Raw genomic sequence first — 19,098 nt, forward strand, 5'->3', positions numbered from 1 at the left:
TGCCTGATCCCCTACTGCGGACACTAGTAGGCTTTTCACATCGCCTACTGCCAGCGGTATACCCGCGGTATGTTTTTCAAATGCATATATCCACTTACTTGCCCCTCCTGACAGCTGTGGTAGTAATTTCATTAAGTTAGCCTTGTCCATCTGAGCCCACGGTATATAGTTCGGCCTCCCACCTCCCCTGTGGAGTAATGGTAGTTGTAATTTCCCTTTTGCCGTTGCAGCTTCCTTTTCCTTAGTCACTGCTGACTCTAATGACGCCATCTTCCCCACCCTATTTCTTAGTCGTCCTATCCATTCATCCTCTATAGTCCCCAGTGAACATGCCCCATCTAGCTCCTCGCCTTCTCCTCCTACTGCCATGCTCAATCTATCACTCTCATCCCCCCCTCCTCTGACATCACATAACAAATCCTCTCTGATCCCTCTCTCTCTCGAGACATCACCAATGCTTCCTTCTGCTGTCCCTACTTCTATTATCCTGGTCGGTTCTTCCTCAATTCTGAACAGTATTTCCCCCTTTTTCCATCCTTCCTCAATTTGTCTACTTTCGCTCGACGCTCTAGACGTGCGTCCAGATTGTGTGGGGGCGCACGCTGTGCGTTCACATATGTCTTTTATTCTTGAGAGCTCATCTCGTGCCACTGTAAGCCTCGACTCTAAGTCACTCGTTAACTTCTCTATGTCCACTCTCTGTGTGCCTCCCTGGGTGCGCTCTCTGGTGTTTTCGTATGGTGGGGGTGCAGTTGGTCTTTGTGGCGTGCTGGTTGAAGGGGGAGGCACATAAATCGGGTCGCTATATCCTGCTGCAGGGGCTGGTTTAGGTAATATTGGGTACAACATAACCACTTCCGCAGGCTGTTCTGTACTTAACTGTTCCTTTTCCTCTCGCGGGATCATTAGTGGATTGTCTGTGGTGGAGGGTAAATCAATATTTGGAGCTGGAGCTTTGGGTGGGGGTACTTCCTCAAACAATCTCCAAAGATCTAATATCTCCTTCCTGTTCTGCCATTTTTTTCCCTTATACTTAAGGCGAATACATGTACATACCATATCAAGAACGCTTTTGTCAAAAGACCCTCCTTCTGGCCAAATCTGGGGCAACCCCTCCCCTTTCAATTCTGTTAACCATTGATCATGATATTTATTTATGCGTTCAGCATATCCCGGCAAGCTCTTGCAAATGTGTGACAAGGGAGTTTCAGCCCCCATCCTTTAAATCGCTAGCGCTACCTCGTTCGCTTTCGTTACCTTTTATTAGCTGTAAATATGCGTATGTATTCCTTTATGGCACAGACAAGAGCGGACCTCTTAAAATTATCACCCACCGTTATTCACTGCACAAATCTCTTCTCACTCACCATATCTCATCTCCTTCCCATTCCCAGGCACTCTTATGTGATCTCACTTGTAATTGATCAAGTACTGGTTATGGCCACACTCTCTGACACCACCTCGCGGCCACCCGTTCGTCTCTCACACTCGTACGGTGCGCGCACCCTTCACAATGCTTTCCACTCACACTCTTTGTCTTTCTCCTCCCTTTCCTCCCTAACCAGCTGTCCCTGTTTTCCTGCTAAGGTTACTGTGTTCACGTCTGTACGTGCCACTACTGAGTCCCCGCTTTTTAAGATGTTCTAACTTCTTTATACCCTTCTCATTTTCGCCCCCTACCCCGTGGAAATGGAAAAAGAAGAAATAGAGAGAGAGAGCACAATCACTAAAAAATATTCCCGGTGTCTCCTTTTGCTAGACACCAATAACTTATTTCTCACTTCTTCATATATTCCCAGTACTAGTCTAGATAGCACTATGCGGCGCCGCCTTCCACCCCCTCTCGGAGCTAGGTTTCCGTCACTTCTACCACGTCACTTATTTCTTACTCCTAATGGCCATACGCAAAAGAAAGAATAAAGAAAATTTCAAGACCCGTCTGTAGTAGACCCCCGATATTCTTCTCCTCTACCTGTCCCCGTTCTGTTATTCCCAATTCCCTTTCTTTTCCCCTTGACGATCACTCGCACTCGGTACTCACGTGCCCGTCTTGAACCGATACTCTCCGAAACTGGGTCCGTCCAGGCGGCGTCACCGGTAACTCAACGGTCAGCCCCTGGCTCCGGCGAGCGGCACTCAAAGGGGATTTTTTTCCAATCGGGATCCCGTACCCTTTCTCATTGAGTGCGCACTTCTTATTGTGCCGGTCGCCGTTGGCGGGCGGCCTCCCGGAGACGGCTCACCGTGCGTATCCCTTCTCGACCGGAGATTCTCGTGCCACAAGGGGGTCGTTTAAGAAGGAGTTAGGAAAAATAGTTTGGAGATATCACGCTATCGGGGTCACCACTGAAAGGAAGCGCCCCCAATTCAGCACGATCCTCCCCGCAATGAGAGACAATAAGGGACTCTCCCGTAGTGGGAATAAGACCAAGACAGAGTGCGGGTGAGCGTAAGTGGGAGTTTATCCAAGGATAAGGCATGCAAAGAACTCTGCAACCTACGAGAGCGCTCTGCCTGACAATAGCAAAGACAGGCGTATTTCTAATACAAAAAAACGTCATCAACACCTAAACACTATAGGGGGCACAAGTCAATTGGGATTGGGTGGTGTCGACTAACTATAGGTGTTGCTGGCGCGGGGTTGGTCTTGGCGGGACGACGTCACTGGTCAGCCTTGTGGGTTGGGTTGGGCCTGGCAGGCCGGCTTGAGGTCATCCATGCGGTGTTGATGTGCTGGGGCAGCCTGTGACAATAACGAATACCTTTCCTGTCTCATTTGCCCTAGGCCATGCACACTACAGTTATTCAGAAAATGACATTTACGTTCATTAATAAATCGCTTCACTAGCTTATCTTATAAAATAAACACAACACATGAGGAATGCACCTCGTGAGAGGTCTGGTGGTTGTTGGTTGGGGTGAGATTTACCTGTGTCTTATTGACCGGTATTTTAGGTCACGGGACGGGGCTCTGGGACCTGGGCCGAGTGATACATGTCTGTCTGCTGCGTTAGAAGTTATTATATAGATGGGTCTCTGTGTCTTGTCCCAATGATGGGGGTCGTCCTTACACGGGGTCAGGATTCTTGGGGGGGTTCGTGGGGATTTATGAGAGGGTGCTGGTAGATCAGTGGGTTCATCCGTGGGTTTATTACCGTGCTGTAAATAACACAGGTGGCGGGCTGTGGCCTTGGTTGCGGCGCCGGGGCCTCTGACTCTCTGAAGTAACGCCAGCTTGGTTGGGGGAGGTGAGGGAGCGCAGCACAAGTCTTAGCTTTTTTATCTGGCAGGCTTGGTGGGGTGGGAGAGGGAATGACCTTGCATATACTCACAAAGGTATTTTCCTCGTGCGTTGCTGATCAGTGAATGCAGAAGTTTTATACTGTTCTGCCTTATTTTAACGTTATTCAGACACACATATATATATATATATATTTCATTTTCGTTACACATTTCTTTAATACAGTCGGTTCCAGTACCTTTTCATTACCTAACATTATGTTCACTACATTGTGTGCGTATTGTATGTACATTAGACGTTATACGAGGGATATCTAGGTTATGGCCTACAGAGATTGATGCTCGCCGCTTTGGGTGATTCAAAACATATATGAGTTCAAGTTTCTACATACTATTGAAAAACACTTTTACAGATAGAGGTTACACGTTTGGTCAACATCTTTCTCCGTGGTTATAGCAGCATTAGTCCAGACCTGGAGGGATATCATATAACGTTACATTTTTATGGTTCGTTCACATTTTAAACAGAGGTAGTTCATTAACACCAATACTTGAACTATTTTCTACCTTCTTCAGATAGTGATGCTTCAGCTTTTTTCCCCGTTGCCCCGGCCTTGCGGTCCGGGTCATACGGGGTGCAATATCACATTGTTACTAATATAATGTTGCCGTGTTGGCATCTCGGGTTTAGCTCATCTCCGACTTTCTCATGGGAACGCGCTCGCAGCGGATCTGCCAGGGCTGCTGAGGCGGCAGAGATGCATGAAAGGCCCTCCAAAGGTGGGGGCCTCGTTACAGTGTGCTGAACTCACACCATGTTTGCTGTGCACGATGGCGTCTAGGCCTAACTTAAGTTTCGGTAAATGCAAAGACAGGGTGCGTGTGGGCAATGTCGTCGGCGGGTGAACCCCCCTCCACCTGGGCCCGGGTGGCATGAGGGTGCTCCCACCGAGCCATGGTCCTCACCTGGGGAGGGAGCTGTAGGTGAGGAGGGCCTCGTGGCCATTCCTCCCCTACACTAGCAATAGCCAAGCTTTCATTCTCAAACATGCGGTGATTCTGGATCTCACAAAAAATGCAATAGATCACATATGTTAAATAGTTGGGTATTTTGTAACGATCTTAGACTGTTGAAAGTGATTATTGGAGACATCTATTTTGTGACTGTATTGATCCATTTGTTTGTTTTAATGTGTATCTAATCTAACATTCTATTTTGATACCTCAAATAGATCTTTCTGTTTTTTAGTTTGAATGCTCTCGTTGTTTTATGCTGACATACAAATTTTGGTATTAGGATTTCTATGTTTTATGTATTATTCTAAAATAACTATTATGTACATATACCGTTTGGTAAAGGTTCGTTGTAAACCAAATACACTAAAAAAAAAGTTTAAAAAAGGGCTACACTATTGTTGCGTCTTGTGTCTCCCTTGCCCTGGGCCTGCATGAATGCCAGCAATTTGGAATGCGCCCTGGCCCTGCAGGAATGCTTGGTGGAATGCTCATCTGTTGAATATTGGGCGAGTGCCCCTGAATGTTCCATGGATGTCAGTTGGAGTTGAGAGCCTGTGAGTGTTTAGGCCGGTGGATGTTTCCTGTACTTTCCTTCTTACTTAGCTTGTAACTTACCTGCTTGCCATTACCTTGTCAACTGGAACTTAAGTAAAAGAGTTGGCTTCCCTACATGGTGTCTCTGGAGTTGTTCCTCACAAGAGTACCTCTGTACAGCTATCTAAAGTACCAGCGCGTTGGCTCTTGGCAAGTCACCGCTGTTGGTATTTCTAATTGATGACAGCGCTTTCAGGTGATTGATTGTGCAGGGTCCAGGTGCTGATGCATGCTTTCTCACGTAGGATATGGGAGCCTGGCTCTTTCTGTTTCTGTCCAGTTCTGGCTCCAGGGATAACTGGTAAGCTTGGGTTCCTTGGATTAGAGTGGATATTCCGTCAACGTTTAGTGTCCACAGATGCTGTAGGAAGCTGAAGAGCCACTGAATACGAGAAAGCAGAGTCTGCTGTTGCTGCTGGGGAGTTTTGGGAACAACCTCATACGGTGGGGGTGGCAGACCATGGTTCTGTTGTCGTGGTGGCACAACCGAGATCTAGCAATGGCAACAGTTAATCAGATGTAACTGTGCAACATATCGAGCTTCATTGTGAACCAATTGTCTCAAACGTATCCTCATACATAGTAACTCCTGAGTACCCTGGAAGTGCTCCAGCCATTCAATGGGATAGAATGTTCAGGCCTTTATTGGCGATGGCCTTACTGCTTTTTGCCCTATCCAGTGGACAGAGCACTTAGGCCAATCCGATTGGCCGGGTGCAGGGCATTCAAACTAATCTGTACCACTGCTTGCCCCACACTGCTGGAAAAGAACCTTTCGTACCATTCCCCATGCTGGCTCAGCTCGACTTCTAGCTTCAGGAGTATATTATCTTTTTTCCCCAATCACCCCTTTCTCAAGTATCATTGCGCCATGTGAGGATGCTGTCCTTTGCAGTTGACAGATTTGGCCTCTGGAACACCATAATCCACCCTGGAAGAAAACTGCGGCAAATAACATTGCATCTTTGATAAACCAGAACAGCGGGTCAGCATTTCCCGCTGCTGAGGTCAATTACATGTAGAGTTGGCACCTATCGTTTAAGAGCCATAAAATACTACTTCCATGTCTGGCCTGCTTTACAAACATGGTAATCGTCTGTAATGGTAATTGATTAGGCAGCACTCCCTTGCCCCCATATTGCAGACAGCCTCAATTGAAACGTAGAGCAGGTATTTAGAGAACTAAAGGCGACACTGGCAAATCATTCTTATGAAAGGAAAATGTTAGGACAATATTGGCTCCACAATTGTCACTGAGAGTGGCACGAGATATCTCCGCCAACACGCCAGGCGTGCCAGAGTGCCACCCCTAGAAGTTCACCTATAGTTAAGAGACTCTGAGCAGTGCATTGCGGGTATGCAAATGAGCTGAATGCATATGCGACTAACCCAATGTTACTGGACTTTAATTTGAATTGTTCCCTTCTTCTTCAGAAAATCGGATTCATCGGAAATGCATGATTTGGTCGAGCTGATGACGCAGACCCTGAAACTGGAGGCAAAGGACAGATGTGAACCCGCTCCAGCTGCAGCCCCACTGCGCGAGTTCAAACTTCACAGAAAATACAGAGACACATTGATTCTGCATGGGAAGGTCGCTGAAGAGCCACAGGAGTTCCGTTTGAGTGAAGTTCCTGAAGGTGTGTAGCTTGCGATTGATTTTAAAGTGTGTGTTCTCTTTTGCAGTGCATTCAAATCTACATCTGAACTCTCATGATATGATATGGCATTTGTAACGTGCCTAATGTGCACCCTGGCGCACTCACCCTGCGTTTATCTGGGTTCCCTGAAGCCTCTAATGTGCATCTGGCACACTCACCCTGAGATTATCTGGGTTCCCTGAAGCCTCTAATGTGCATCTGGCACACTCACCCTGTGGGTATATGGGTGCCCTGAGGCATCTAATGTGCATCTGGCACACTCACCCTGTGGTTATCTGGGTGCCCTGAAGCCTCTAATGTGCATCTGGCACACTCACCCTGTGATTATCTGGGTTCCCTGAAGCCTCTAATGTGCATCTGGCACACTCACCCTGCGGTTATCTGGGTGCCCTGAAGCCTCTAATGTGCATCTGGCACACTCACCCTGCGGTTATCTGGGTTCCCTGAAGCCTCTAATGTGCACCCTGGCACACTCACCCTGTGGGTATCTGGGTGCCCTGATGTGCATCTGGCGCACTCGCCCTGTGGGTATCTGGGTGCCCTGAAGCCTCTAATGTGCCCCCTGGCACACTCGCCCTGTGGGTATCTGGGTGCCCTGAAGCCTCTAATGTGCACCCTGGCACACTCGCCCTGTGGGTATCTGGGTGCCGTGAAGCCTCTAATGTGCATCTGGAACACTCGCCCTGTGGGTATCTGGGTGCCCTGAAGCCTCTAATGTGCTTCTGACACACTCGCCCTGTGGGTATCTGGGTGCCCTGAAGCCTCTAATGTGCATCTGGCACACTCGCCCTGTGGGTATATGGGTGCCCTGAAGCCTCTAATGTGCATCTGGCACACTCACCCTGTGGTTATCTGGGTTCCCTGAAGCCTCTAATGTGCATCTGGCACACTCACCCTGTGGTTATCTGGGTGCCCTGAAGCCTCTAATGTGCATCTGGCACACTCACCCTGTGGTTATCTGGGTTCCCTGAAGCCTCTAATATGCATCTGGCACACTCACCCTGTGGTTATCTGGGTGCCCTGAAGCCTCCAATGTGCACCCTGGCACACTCACCCTGTGGTTATCTGGGTGCCCTGAAGCCTCCAATGTGCACCCTGGCACACTCACCCTGTGGGTATCTGGGTGCCCTGAAGCCTCTAATGTGCACCCTGGCACACCCACCCTGTGGTTATCTGGGTGCCCTGAAGCCTCTAATGTGCACCCTGGCACACCCACCCTGCGGGTATCTGGGTGCCCTGAAGCCTCTAATGTGCACCCTGGCACACCCACCCTGTGGTTATCTGGGTTCCCTGAAGCCTCTAATGTGCATCTGGCACACTCACCCTGTGGGTATCTGGGTGCCCTGAAGCCTCTAATGTGCATCTGGCACACTCACCCTGTGGGTATCTGTGATGCTGGAAATGCATCAGAGGGACAGGGCCTCTGAATCCTTGTCCTTTACTGCTTTTTATCGTGTGTTCTGTCATGTTTTCTGCCCAGGAGTCCACGTGGGACTCCTGGCAGTGCAGCTCTCTTTTGGTTTGGTGAACAGACCCATGGGATACCCTTATGGCACCCATGGGTAGGGGTACAACCCTGTACCCCTAGTGTATGTTTTTGGGCACCTGTGGGTGGCCCACAGAGCAGGGTATGGGCTGGTGGCAGCTCCATGCTGAATTTGACAGGTGCTCTGGGTGTCCTCCATTTTGGGATACCCAGGCCCTGCCATTGGGATCAGTTGATTCCTGATAGGAAACAAGATGGCCCCTGTGGCCTGTTGCTTTCTATTGCCTGTTACCTTGTTTCCCAAAGTCCTGGGAAGCCCTGACTCTGTCCCTTCCCCCTGACTGGCTGTTGGGTGGAAGTTCCATATATGGTGTTGTTGTGAAGGCCCAGCTAGACTGACAGGAGCCTTCCCAGTGACTGTATGTTGTGGGTACCTCCTGTGGGTGGGACCTGGGTGAATAGAGTGTGTGACCAATACACACTCCTTGTTGTGGTTGTCTGGTTTCTGGCATGAGAGACAAAGACTGAGACAGCCCTGCCCGAAACTGGCCTGAATGCAGTGTGTAGTGTTGAATGGCTGGGTACTTGTCCCAATCCAGATTCCTTGTTGTGAGTGTCTGAAAGGGAGGAGTGTGGCCTGAATGCACTGTGTGCCTGATTGGCTGACTGACTGCATGAATGCCCCTCTGTATGATTGGCTGCTGAGTGTGTGCCAGCAGTGTGGATGAGAGACAGAATAGTATATCTGGGGACCTCTCACCACTGGTAATTGTTCAGGAGCGTTCAGAAGCGTTCAGAAGCGTTCTGGAGCTGAGTCTCCACTCTAAGAGTAACTGGAACTGCTGATCCTCGACGCCCAGCTGGAAGAAGAAGACTTGCTGTCGCATTTGCTTCGACCGATCCGAAGGCTGCCGAAATAGTCGAAGACTGACCCGAGAGAGGACCTGGTAAGGCGCCCTCTTCCCGTGCTCCGAGGGACCATCGAGCACCGCTCCATCTTCGCCGAAGCACCTTGGAAGACACCCTCGAAAGGCTGCCGACCCGAGACGGGACCGCCGAGGAGATCGAAGTGAAGCACCCGGACATCGCCGCCGTCGAAGTCCATTGCCGTCGACCAGGGTTCGCAGGTTTGTGTAACCGCTGGAGACCCGTCGAAGTTGTGTTGCCCAGCCGTGGGGACCACTTGACGCCGTGCCGCCGACGACCGGAGCCGCCCGCTCCTTTGCCTAAGAACATTCGAATCGAAGGACTCCCTCGTCCGCACCGTCGACTGCTTTATCCTGCCGGAGAAAGTCGAGAACGACCAACGCGCCGAGGAGAAACCTGCCGGTGGGTTTCCCGCCACCCGAAGACCACAAAGACTCGAACGACTCGACGCCCTTGCTGGGCCTCCGTCTCCACAATCTTTGCAGTCCAGAACTATTGTCACCGAGGTGCCCCGCACGCCTCTGCCTTGCAGGACACCGACGCTCCGACGAGCACCGCTCGGACGAAGCTGCCGCCTCATCGACGCCGTTCTACCCTGTTTGTCGACGGACGTTCGACGCCCCGTGTCTCCCGCTTGAAAGGGAAGGCATTCAAGAAGGGCCGTCGATTCCCGGCCGCCGAACGCCGAGTTCCTCGACGCTTCTCGACGCCTCTCGACGATCCGTGACTCCTGCTTGAAAGGGGGTCGCTCAAGTAGGATCTGTTGACGCCTCTTCGAAGAACTCGACTCCACCAGGTACATTGGGGGGGTAAAAACATTATAGGAGGGAATAAGACTTGCAGAACAATATATGGACTGGGCTTGTGCTATATCTTTATTTTACAGGTTGCCCAGGTGGGGGGGATCTCCACACAGAACTGTGTCTAGTGGTAGGGGCCAGTATTCTGCCTATTGCTCAACCATCTTATTTTCTCTCCTCTCTCTATTGCTGGTTTCACTCTATTGATCTGTGTGACATTGTTAGAGTATTGTTGATGCACTTTAATGAGATCTAATACAAAGGGTGGTACCACTTTAGAATTGTATATATTTGCCAAGTGAGTTATTATGATAAGTGTACATAACCTTGAATATTGATTATATAAAGACTGTGTTCTAACCAATACAGTGTGTGGACATTCCTTTGTGGGGGCTTGGGGATACACTGTACTTAAGAACCAGCCTGCATCACCTCCTGAGAAGCTAGGCCTTGATTGCTCGTCCATTGCTACCATAATAGAGAATCTTGGCTGGGGTCTTCTGTGCCTCTCTTCTACCATATAGAGAGCAGAAGTACAGACACCCCCTACCGGCCCTTTACACTGGTGGCAGCGGTGGGATGCTTATGGTTTTAAGAATCAGTGTATAACTGTGCTACTTACAAAATATCTGCACTTTATTAAATTAAGGTTTAGTTGTGTACAAGATAACTGCATTTCAAACAATGGAGTCTATTGCAAATGCCAAATTGACTCGGATGAGCTTGGAGGCTCTCCAGAGTGCTTGTGAAGCCAGGGAGTTAGACTTTGTGGATAAGTCTAGGGCTGAGCTGATAGCTGCCCTGGTGGACTACCAGACTGATGGTGAAACTCTTGATGAGGGGGGGAATGCAACCAATGAGGACTCTGCCCCTGGGGTTTCTGCTGAATCTGTTTCTGGGAATGCCGCCATTCCTGCTGCCTCTGTTCCAAACCACAGCAATTCCTTGGAGCTTGAGTTATTAAGGATGAAATTGGCCTTTGAATACCGCAAGTTGGAAATAGATGCTGAACTTAAGAAAGAGGAGTTGGCTCAACAAGTGGAGCTCAAGAATAGGGATCTTGAACTCAGAAATAAGGACCTTGAACTCAAGAGCCAGGACACTGAATGTCAGAGAATCCAGCTAGAGAAAGCTAGAGTGGAGACTTCAGCTAAAACCAGTGAGAGTGTCAGGTCCCCAGCCACCAAGTTTATGAAAGTTTGGTTGGTGTATTTGTGGAGAGTTCAGATATCCTCCAATGGAAGGATTTCATCCTTCCATTGGAGGATATGAAAGCGTTTGAAATGGCTTGTGCGATTCATGATATTGATAAAAGAGATTGGGCTAAGTGTTTGTTAAGCAGAGTGCCTCAAACTGGATATGACTGTATTCTGAAGCTGAGTGTGGAAGAAAGGGGTCAGTATGAGTGTATGAAGTCTGCTTTGATTGCCAAGTTTGGCAAGACACCTACCCAATACCTTAGAAGGTTCAGGGATTTTAAGAAAAGAGAGAATGTGTCTTGGGTTGACTGGGTGAATTCTGCGCACATGAACATGATGGGGTGGATCGATGGATACAAGGTTAAGACTTTTGTTGAATTGTCCCATCTCTTGTTTTTTGAGCATTTTTCTGAAGCCTGTTCACCAGAGCTGCGTCAGTATGTGGCTGACCAGAACATTTTGGACCCCTTTAAGCTGGCTAGGTTGGCTGACAAGTGGGTCTCCCACCGGGTGTCCCCTAAGGACTCCAGTTGGAAGGACAAGGACAAAGAAAAGGGGGCCTCTCAGAAAGCTGAGGAGTCCCACAAGCAGTCACAGTCGGGTAAACCTAAACCTTCCTCTCCCAAGACCCAAGAATCTAGTGGGGATAAGTCATCTGTGGGTGGGAATAAGAGTAGTGGTCCACCTGCTGCAAAGCAGGATCCCAGTGGTTCCAGTACCGTACCCCGCACTCCTGGCGCTTGTTGGGACTGTGGGGCTCTGGATCACAAAAGGGGTGACTCCAAGTGTAAAGGTAAGGCACTTGGAGTACAGGCTGCCAGCCTGACCTACCCTTACCCCGTGTCTGAGGTGGAGGCCACTGTCCTCCCCTCCTCTACCGGGATCACATTTGGTGCTCCGGTAGAGATTTCCTTAGTGTCCCTTGGGGCCTGGGACCAGTATGCAGAAGTACTGGCGACTATCCCACAGAACACCTGTAGGTTTTTGAGAAGTGTCCTCTTGAATGGCCAGCCTTCTACTGGTTTGAGAGACACTGGGGCAAGCATGACAGTGGTGGACAGGACCCTGCTCAAGCCAGAGGACTATGTAGGTGCTCCTCTGAGAACCACCAGGTTAGCTGGTGGGCCTCCCAAATTATCGCCTGTAGCCTTAGTCACACTCATGATTGGAGACAAGACAGCAAAGCTTCCTGTCCTGGTTCAGGGCAATGTCCCTGCTAACATTCTGTTAGGAAATGATCTAGTAGAGTTGGGGTTGATCTCGGATGGCCTTCCCATGACTGCTGCTGCAGTCACTAGGTCACAGGTGACACCGGGTCTGGCTGTGAGTCAGGTACCCGAGCCTAAGGCAAGAAGAAGGAAGACCAAGAAGGACACCTCTGTGAGGGAACACCTTCTCTTCCTGCTGTTCCGACAGCACCCATTGGGATCCATGCTCCGGACGGGCTGCGTCCAGTGGAAAACCAAAACTCAACTCCTGTGGGAGAAGAGACAGAACACTCTCCTGTGGGAGAGGTTCTCAACCCGGAGGATCATCCCGACCTTCAATGCTTGTTAGCTGAAGGGGGACCCTCCCGGGCAGACTTCTGTAAGGGACAGAGAGAGTGCCACTCTCTCGAGGGACTGAGGAAACAGGCCCTGTCCCAGGCACAAGGAGAAGTGCCTAGGACATTCCGGATTTATTGGGAGGGTGAGCTCCTTGTTAGTGAGCCCACTAAGCCTGAACCTGGTGCCCTCAAGAGGTTGGTGGTACCCCAGGTTTACAGGCCCTTCCTACTGCAGTTGGCGCATGAGGTGCCCTTGGCTGGTCATCTTGGGACCAAGAAGACTAAGCAGAGGCTCTCTGCCCATTTCTACTGGCCACGGATGGGAGTAGAGGTGGAGTCCCACTGCAGGACCTGCCCAACTTGTCAGTTGTCTGGCAAGACTGGAGGCAGTGTCATTGCCAGTGGTTGGCACACCATTGAGAGGGTGGGCATCGACATCGTCGGTCCCCTTGACCCTCCCACTTCAGGTGGACATCGGTTTATCCTGGTCTTGGTAGATCATGCCACCAGGTACCCTGAAGCAATACCCCTTCGGACTGTTACTGCCAAGGTGGTTGCCAGGGCTCTCCTGGGCATTTTCACCCGTGTTGGATTCCCCAAGGAGGTTGTCTCTGACAGAGGATCCAACTTCATGTCTAGTTACATGAAAACCATGTGGAAAGAGTGCGGGGTAACCTCCAAGTTCTCCACCTCTTACCACCCCCAGACCAATGGTCTGGTTGAGAGATTTAATAAAACTCTCAAGGGCATGCTAGGGGCTTTGGAAGAACCCCTAAGGAGGAAATGGGATCTCCTCCTGCCATGCCTGCTGTTTGCTTACAGAGAGGTACCTCAAGAGGGTGTTGGTTTCAGCCCCTTTGAGTTACTCTTTGGACATCCCGTGAGGGGGCCCCTCGCCTTGATCAGAGAAGGCTTGGAAGCCACCCCTCCAGGTCCCGCCAAGCAAGTGGGGGACTATGTGTTAGGCCTCAGACGGAGGATGACACAGATGATGGGTCAGGCAACAGCAAATCTCAAGGCCCGCCAGGAATTGAATAAGTACTGGCATGACCTTAAAGCCTCGCAAGTGGATTGGACTCCGGGACAGGAAATCCTTGTGATGGAGCCTACCAAGCCTAGAACTTTGGCAGACAAGTGGACTGGACCCTTCAGGATCATCTCCAAGATGGGCGAAGTCAATTATCTGGTTGACATGGGAGCCTCTGGGGTAGCCCCTCAGATATTCCATGTCAACCGGCTCAAGCCTTTCCACCGGCGAGCAGAAGTCTCATGTCTCTTGCTAGCTTCAGGGCAAGAAGAGGATGAGAGTGAGCCCCTTCCTGATTTGCTGCATAGCAACCCTCAGGATGGCTCAGTGGAGGGAGTACATCTCTCTCCGGAATTTGACAACAGAGCAACAGAGGGCCTGCAGGGCTTTGCTCCAACAGTATGCCTCTCTGTTTTCACTGACGCCAGGCCTTACACCGTGGTGTAGGCATGAAATTGACACTGGTGACAGTGTGCCTGTCAAAAGCAGGTGCTACCGTATGTCAGATACCGTCAAGAACCACATCCAGGCTGAGGTCGCCAAGATGTTGGATCTGGGTGTTATTGAACCCTCAACCAGTCCCTGGTCCAGTCCAGTGGTCCTTGTCCCCAAGGCAAGTTCCCAGGCGGGTACCAAGGATTGGAGGTTCTGTGTGGACTACCGAGGAGTCAATGCCGTCACCAAAACTGACGCGCACCCATTGCCTAGGGCTGATGAGATCGTGGACAACATAGGTGCTGCCAAATTTGTGAGCACCTTTGACCTTACCTCAGGCTATTGGCAAATAGCTCTGACGGACCATGACAAGGAAAAGACGGCCTTCTCAACACCTGAGGGACTCTACCAGTTTAGGGTCATGCCTTTTGGGTTGAAGAATGCCCCTGCCACCTTCCAGAGATTGGTCATCCATGCACTCAGTGGGCTGGAAGCCTTATGTGTGGCTTACTTAGACGACATTGCCGTCTACAGTTCCACCTGGGAAGAGCATTTGACACATCTGGATAAGGTGTTGCAGGCCTTGAAAAGGGCTAACCTCACTATCAAGGCCACCAAGTGCCAGATAGCTCAGGGGAAAGTTACCTATCTTGGTCATGAGGTAGGAGGGGGTCAAATCCAACCTCTCTCCAGTAAAGTACAGGATGTACAGAACTGGGAGACTCCCACTACTCAAACCCAGGTGAGAGCCTTTTTGGGCCTCACTGGGTACTATCGCAATTTCATGGCTGACTATGGAACCATAGCTGCACCCCTGACAGCTCTAACTTCACCCAAACAGCCTAGGAAGGTTAATTGGACCGAAGACTGTCAGAGGGCCTTTGATGGCTTGAAAGAAAGTCTGTGTAGGGCACCTGTGTTGTGTGCGCCTGACTACAGCCGACCCTTTATAGTCCAGACGGATTCCTGCGACACTTGAATTGGAGCTGTCTTGTCCCAGTTAGATGACAAAGGGAGAGAACATCCGATCATATTCATCAGTAGACAACTCAAGGGTAGATAACTTAGGTGGGCTACTGTTGAAAAGGAGTGTTTTAGCATAGTTTGGAGCCTTAGGCGTTTTAGGCCCTACCTTACGGGGTCTACCTTCAAGGTCCAAACAGATCATAAGCCCCTGAAGTGGCTTATGCAGATGAAGGGTGAGAATCCGAAATTGCTCAGGTGGTCCATTAGCCTGCAAGGGCTAGACTTCACCATAGAGCACAGACCAGGGAAGAGTCACGATAATGCAGATGGCCTTTCCAGAAGGTATGTTGACGGTCTGGATGAGGGTGTCTATCCCGTGGGAGATTAGACACCTTCCACCTCAGTCTGGGGGGGGCGACTGTGATGCTGGAAATGCATCAGAGGGACAGGGCCTCTGAATCCTTGTCCTTTACTGCTTTTTATCGTGTGTTCTGTCATGTTTTCTGCCCAGGAGTCCATGTGGGACTCCTGGCAGTGCAGCTCTCTCTTTTGGTTTGGTGAACAGACCCATGGGATACCCTTATGGCACCCATGGGTAGGGGTACAACCCTGTACCCCTAGTGTATGTTTTTGGGCACCTGTGGGTGGCCCACAGAGCAGGGTATGGGCTGGTGGCAGCTCCATGCTGAATTTGACAGGTGCTCTGGGTGTCCTCCATTTTGGGATACCCAGGCCTTGCCATTGGGATCAGTTGATTCCTGATAGGAAACAAGATGGCCCCTGTGGCCTCCTGCTTTCTATTGCCTGTTACCTTGTTTCCCAAAGTCATGGGAAGCCCTGACTCTGTCCCTTCCCCCTGACTGGCTGTTGGGTGGAAGTTCCATATATGGTGGTGTTGTGAAGGCCCAGCTAGACTGACTGGAGCCTTCCCAGTGACTGTATGTTGTGGGTACCTCCTGTGGGTGGGACCTGGGTGAATAGAGTGTGTGACCAATACACACTCCTTGTTGTGGTTGTCTGGTTTCTGGCATGAGAGACAAAGACTGAGACAGCCCTGCCCGAAACTGGCCTGAATGCAGTGTGTAGTGTTGAATGGCTGGGTACTTGTCCCAATCCACATTCCTTGTTGTGGGTGTCTGAAAGGGAGGAGTGTGGCCTGAATGCACTGTGTGCCTGATTGGCTGACTGACTGCATGAATGCCCCGCTGTATGATTGGCTGCTGAGTGTGTGCCAGCAGTGTGGATGAGAGACAGAATAGTATATCTGGGGACCTCTCACCACTGGTAATTGTTCAGGAGCGTTCAGAAGCGTTCAGAAGCGTTCTGGAGCTGAGTCTCCACTCTAAGAGTAACTGGAACTGCTGATCCTCGACGCCCAGCTGGAAGAAGAAGACTTGCTGTGGCATTTGCTTCGACAGAAACTGAAGGTTGTCGAAATCGTCGAGGACTGACCCGAGAGAGGACCTGGTAAGGCGCCCTCTTCCCGTGCTCCGAGGGACCATCGAGCACCGCTGAATCTTCGCCGACGCGCCCTGGAAGTCAGACCCTCGAAAGGCTGCCGACCCGAGACGGGACCGCCGAGGAGATCGAAGTGAAGCACCCGGACATCGACGCTGTCGAAGTCCATTGCCGTCGACCAGGGTTCGCAGGTCTGTGCAACCGCTGGAGGCCCGTCGAAGTTGTGTTGCCCAGCCGTGGGAACCACTTGACGCCGTGCCGCCGACGACCGGAGCCGTCCGCTCCTTGCCTAAGAACATTTGAATCGAAGGACTCTCTCGACCGCATCGTCGACCGCTTTTGTCCTGCCGGAGAAAGTCGAGGACGACCAACGCGCCGAGGAGAATCCGCCGGTGGGTTTCCCGCCACCTCACGACCCCAAAGACTCGAGCGACTCGACGCCCTTGCTGGGCTCCCGTCTCTACAATCTTTGCGGTCCAGAACTATTGTCATCGAGGTGCCCCGCACACCTCCGCCTTGCAGGACGCCGACGCCCCGACGCCGACGAGCACCGCTCGGACGAAGCTGCCGCCTCTTCGACATCGTTCTACCTCGTTTGTCGACGGACGTTCGACGCCCCGTGCCTCCCGCTTGAAAGGGAAGGCATTCAAGAAGGGCCGTCGATTCCCCGTCGCCGAACCCCGAGGTCTTCGACGTTTCTCGACGCCTCTCGACGATCCGTGACTCCTGCTTTAAAAGGGGGTCATTCAAGAAGGATCTGTCGACGCCTCTTCGAAGAACTCGACTCCACCAGGTACATTGGGGGGGTAAAAACATTGCAGGAGAGAATAAGACTATTGAACAATATATGGACTGGGCTTGTGTCATATCCCTTTATTTTACAGGTTGCCCAGGTGGGGGGATCTCCACACAGAACTGTGTCCAGTAGCTAGGGCCAGTCTTCTGCCTATTGTTTCAACCATCTTTTATCTCTCCTCTCTCTATTGCTGGTTTCCTTCCTATTGATCTGTGTGCTATTTTAACAGTATTGTGAATGCACTGTTATGAGGTCTAATATTAGTGGTACCACTTTAGAATTGTAGATATTTATCATTATTGGTTTTCCTGAGCACAAAGTGCGTTGTTGTGATAAGTGTACATAACCCTTGAATATTAATTATATAAAGACTGTGTTTTCAGTAATACAGTGTGTGGACATTCCTTTATGGGGGTTCGGGGACTACACTGTACTTAAGAACCAGCCTGCATCACCTCCTGAGAAGCTAGGCCTTGATTGCTCGTCCATTGCTACCGTAATCGAGAATCTTGGCTGGGGTCTTCTGTGCCTCTCTTCTACCATATAGAGAGCAGAAGTACAGACACCCCCTACCGGTCTTTTACACTATCTGGGTGCCCTGAAGCCTCTAATGTGCATCTGGAACAATCACCCTGTGGTTATCTGGGTGCCCTGAAGCCTCTAATGTGCATCTGGCACACTCACCCTGTGGGTGTCTGGGTGCCCTGAAGCCTCTAATGTACATCCTGGCGCACTCACCCTGTGGATATCTGGGTTCCCTGAAGCCTCTAATGTGCATTTGGCACACTCACCTTGTGGTATCTGGGTGCCCTGAAGCCTCTAATGTGTATCTGGCACACTCACCCTGTGGGTATCTGGGTGCCCTGAAGCCTCTAATGTGTATCTGGCACACTCACCCTGTGGGTATCTGGGTGCCCTGAAGCCTCTAATGTGTATCTGGCACACTCACCCTGTGGGTATCTGGGTGCCCTGAAGCCTCTAATGTGTATCTGGCACACTCACCCTCTGGGTATCTGGGTGCCCTGAAGCCTCTAATGTGCATCTGGCACACTCACCCTGTGGGTATCTGGGTGCCCTGAAGCCTCTAATGTGCACCCTGGCACACTCACCCTGTGGGTATCTGGGTGCCCTGAAGCCTCTAATGTGCATCTGGCACACTCACCCTGTGGTTATCTGGGTTCCCTGAAGCCTCTAATGTGCATCTGGCACACTCGCCCTGTGGGTATCTGGGTGCCCTGAAGCCTCTAATGTGCATCTGGCACACTCACCATGTGGATAGCTGGGTTCCCTGAAGCCTCTAATGTGCATCTGGCACACTCACCCTGTGGTTATCTGGGTGTCCTGAAGCCTCTAATATGCACCCTGGCACACTCACCCTGTGGTTATCTGGGTGCCCTGAAGCCTCTAATGTGCATCTGGCACACTCACCCTGTGGTTATCTGGGTGCCCTGAAGCCTCTAATGTGCATCTGGCACACTCACCCTGTGGTTATCTGGGTTCGCTGAAGCCTCTAATATGCACCCTAGCATACTCACCCTGTGGTTATCTGGGTGCCCTGAAGCCTCTAATATGCACCCTGGCACACTTACGCTGTGGTTATCTGGGTGCCCTGAAGCCTCTAATGTGCATCTGGCACACTCGCCCTGTGGTTATCTGGGTGCCCTGAAGCCTCGAATGTGCATCTGGCACACTCACCCTGTGGTGATATGGGTGCCCTGGAGCCTTGAATGTGCATCTGGCACACTCACCCTGTGGGTATCTGGGTTCCCTGAAGCCTCTAATGTGCATCTGGCACACTCACCCTGTGGTTATCTGGGTTCCCTGTAGCCTCTAATGTGCATCTGGGACACTCGCCCTGTGGTTATCTGGGTGACCTGAAGCATCTAATGTGCATCTGGCGCACGCACCGTGTGGTTATCTGGGTGCCGTGAAACCTCTAATGCGCA

At 50.9% G+C, this 19,098-nt stretch overlaps 1 protein-coding gene across 1 annotated transcript in view; it reads left to right on the forward strand.

Annotated features, from left to right (window-relative positions):
- Positions 1-19,098, forward strand: part of NEK4 (NIMA related kinase 4) — a 922,900-nt gene that overhangs the window by 822,812 nt on the left and 80,990 nt on the right. Inside the window, exon 14 of the mRNA XM_069643166.1 lies at positions 6,286-6,491. Within this exon, the coding sequence (XP_069499267.1) occupies positions 6,286-6,491 (206 nt within the window). The remainder of the gene's footprint in view (positions 1-6,285; positions 6,492-19,098) is intronic.

This window comes from Ambystoma mexicanum, chromosome 2p, assembly GCF_040938575.1.
Source record: "Ambystoma mexicanum isolate Mex_15411 chromosome 2p, UKY_AmexF1_1, whole genome shotgun sequence".
Classification (NCBI taxonomy): Eukaryota; Metazoa; Chordata; class Amphibia; order Caudata; family Ambystomatidae; genus Ambystoma; species Ambystoma mexicanum.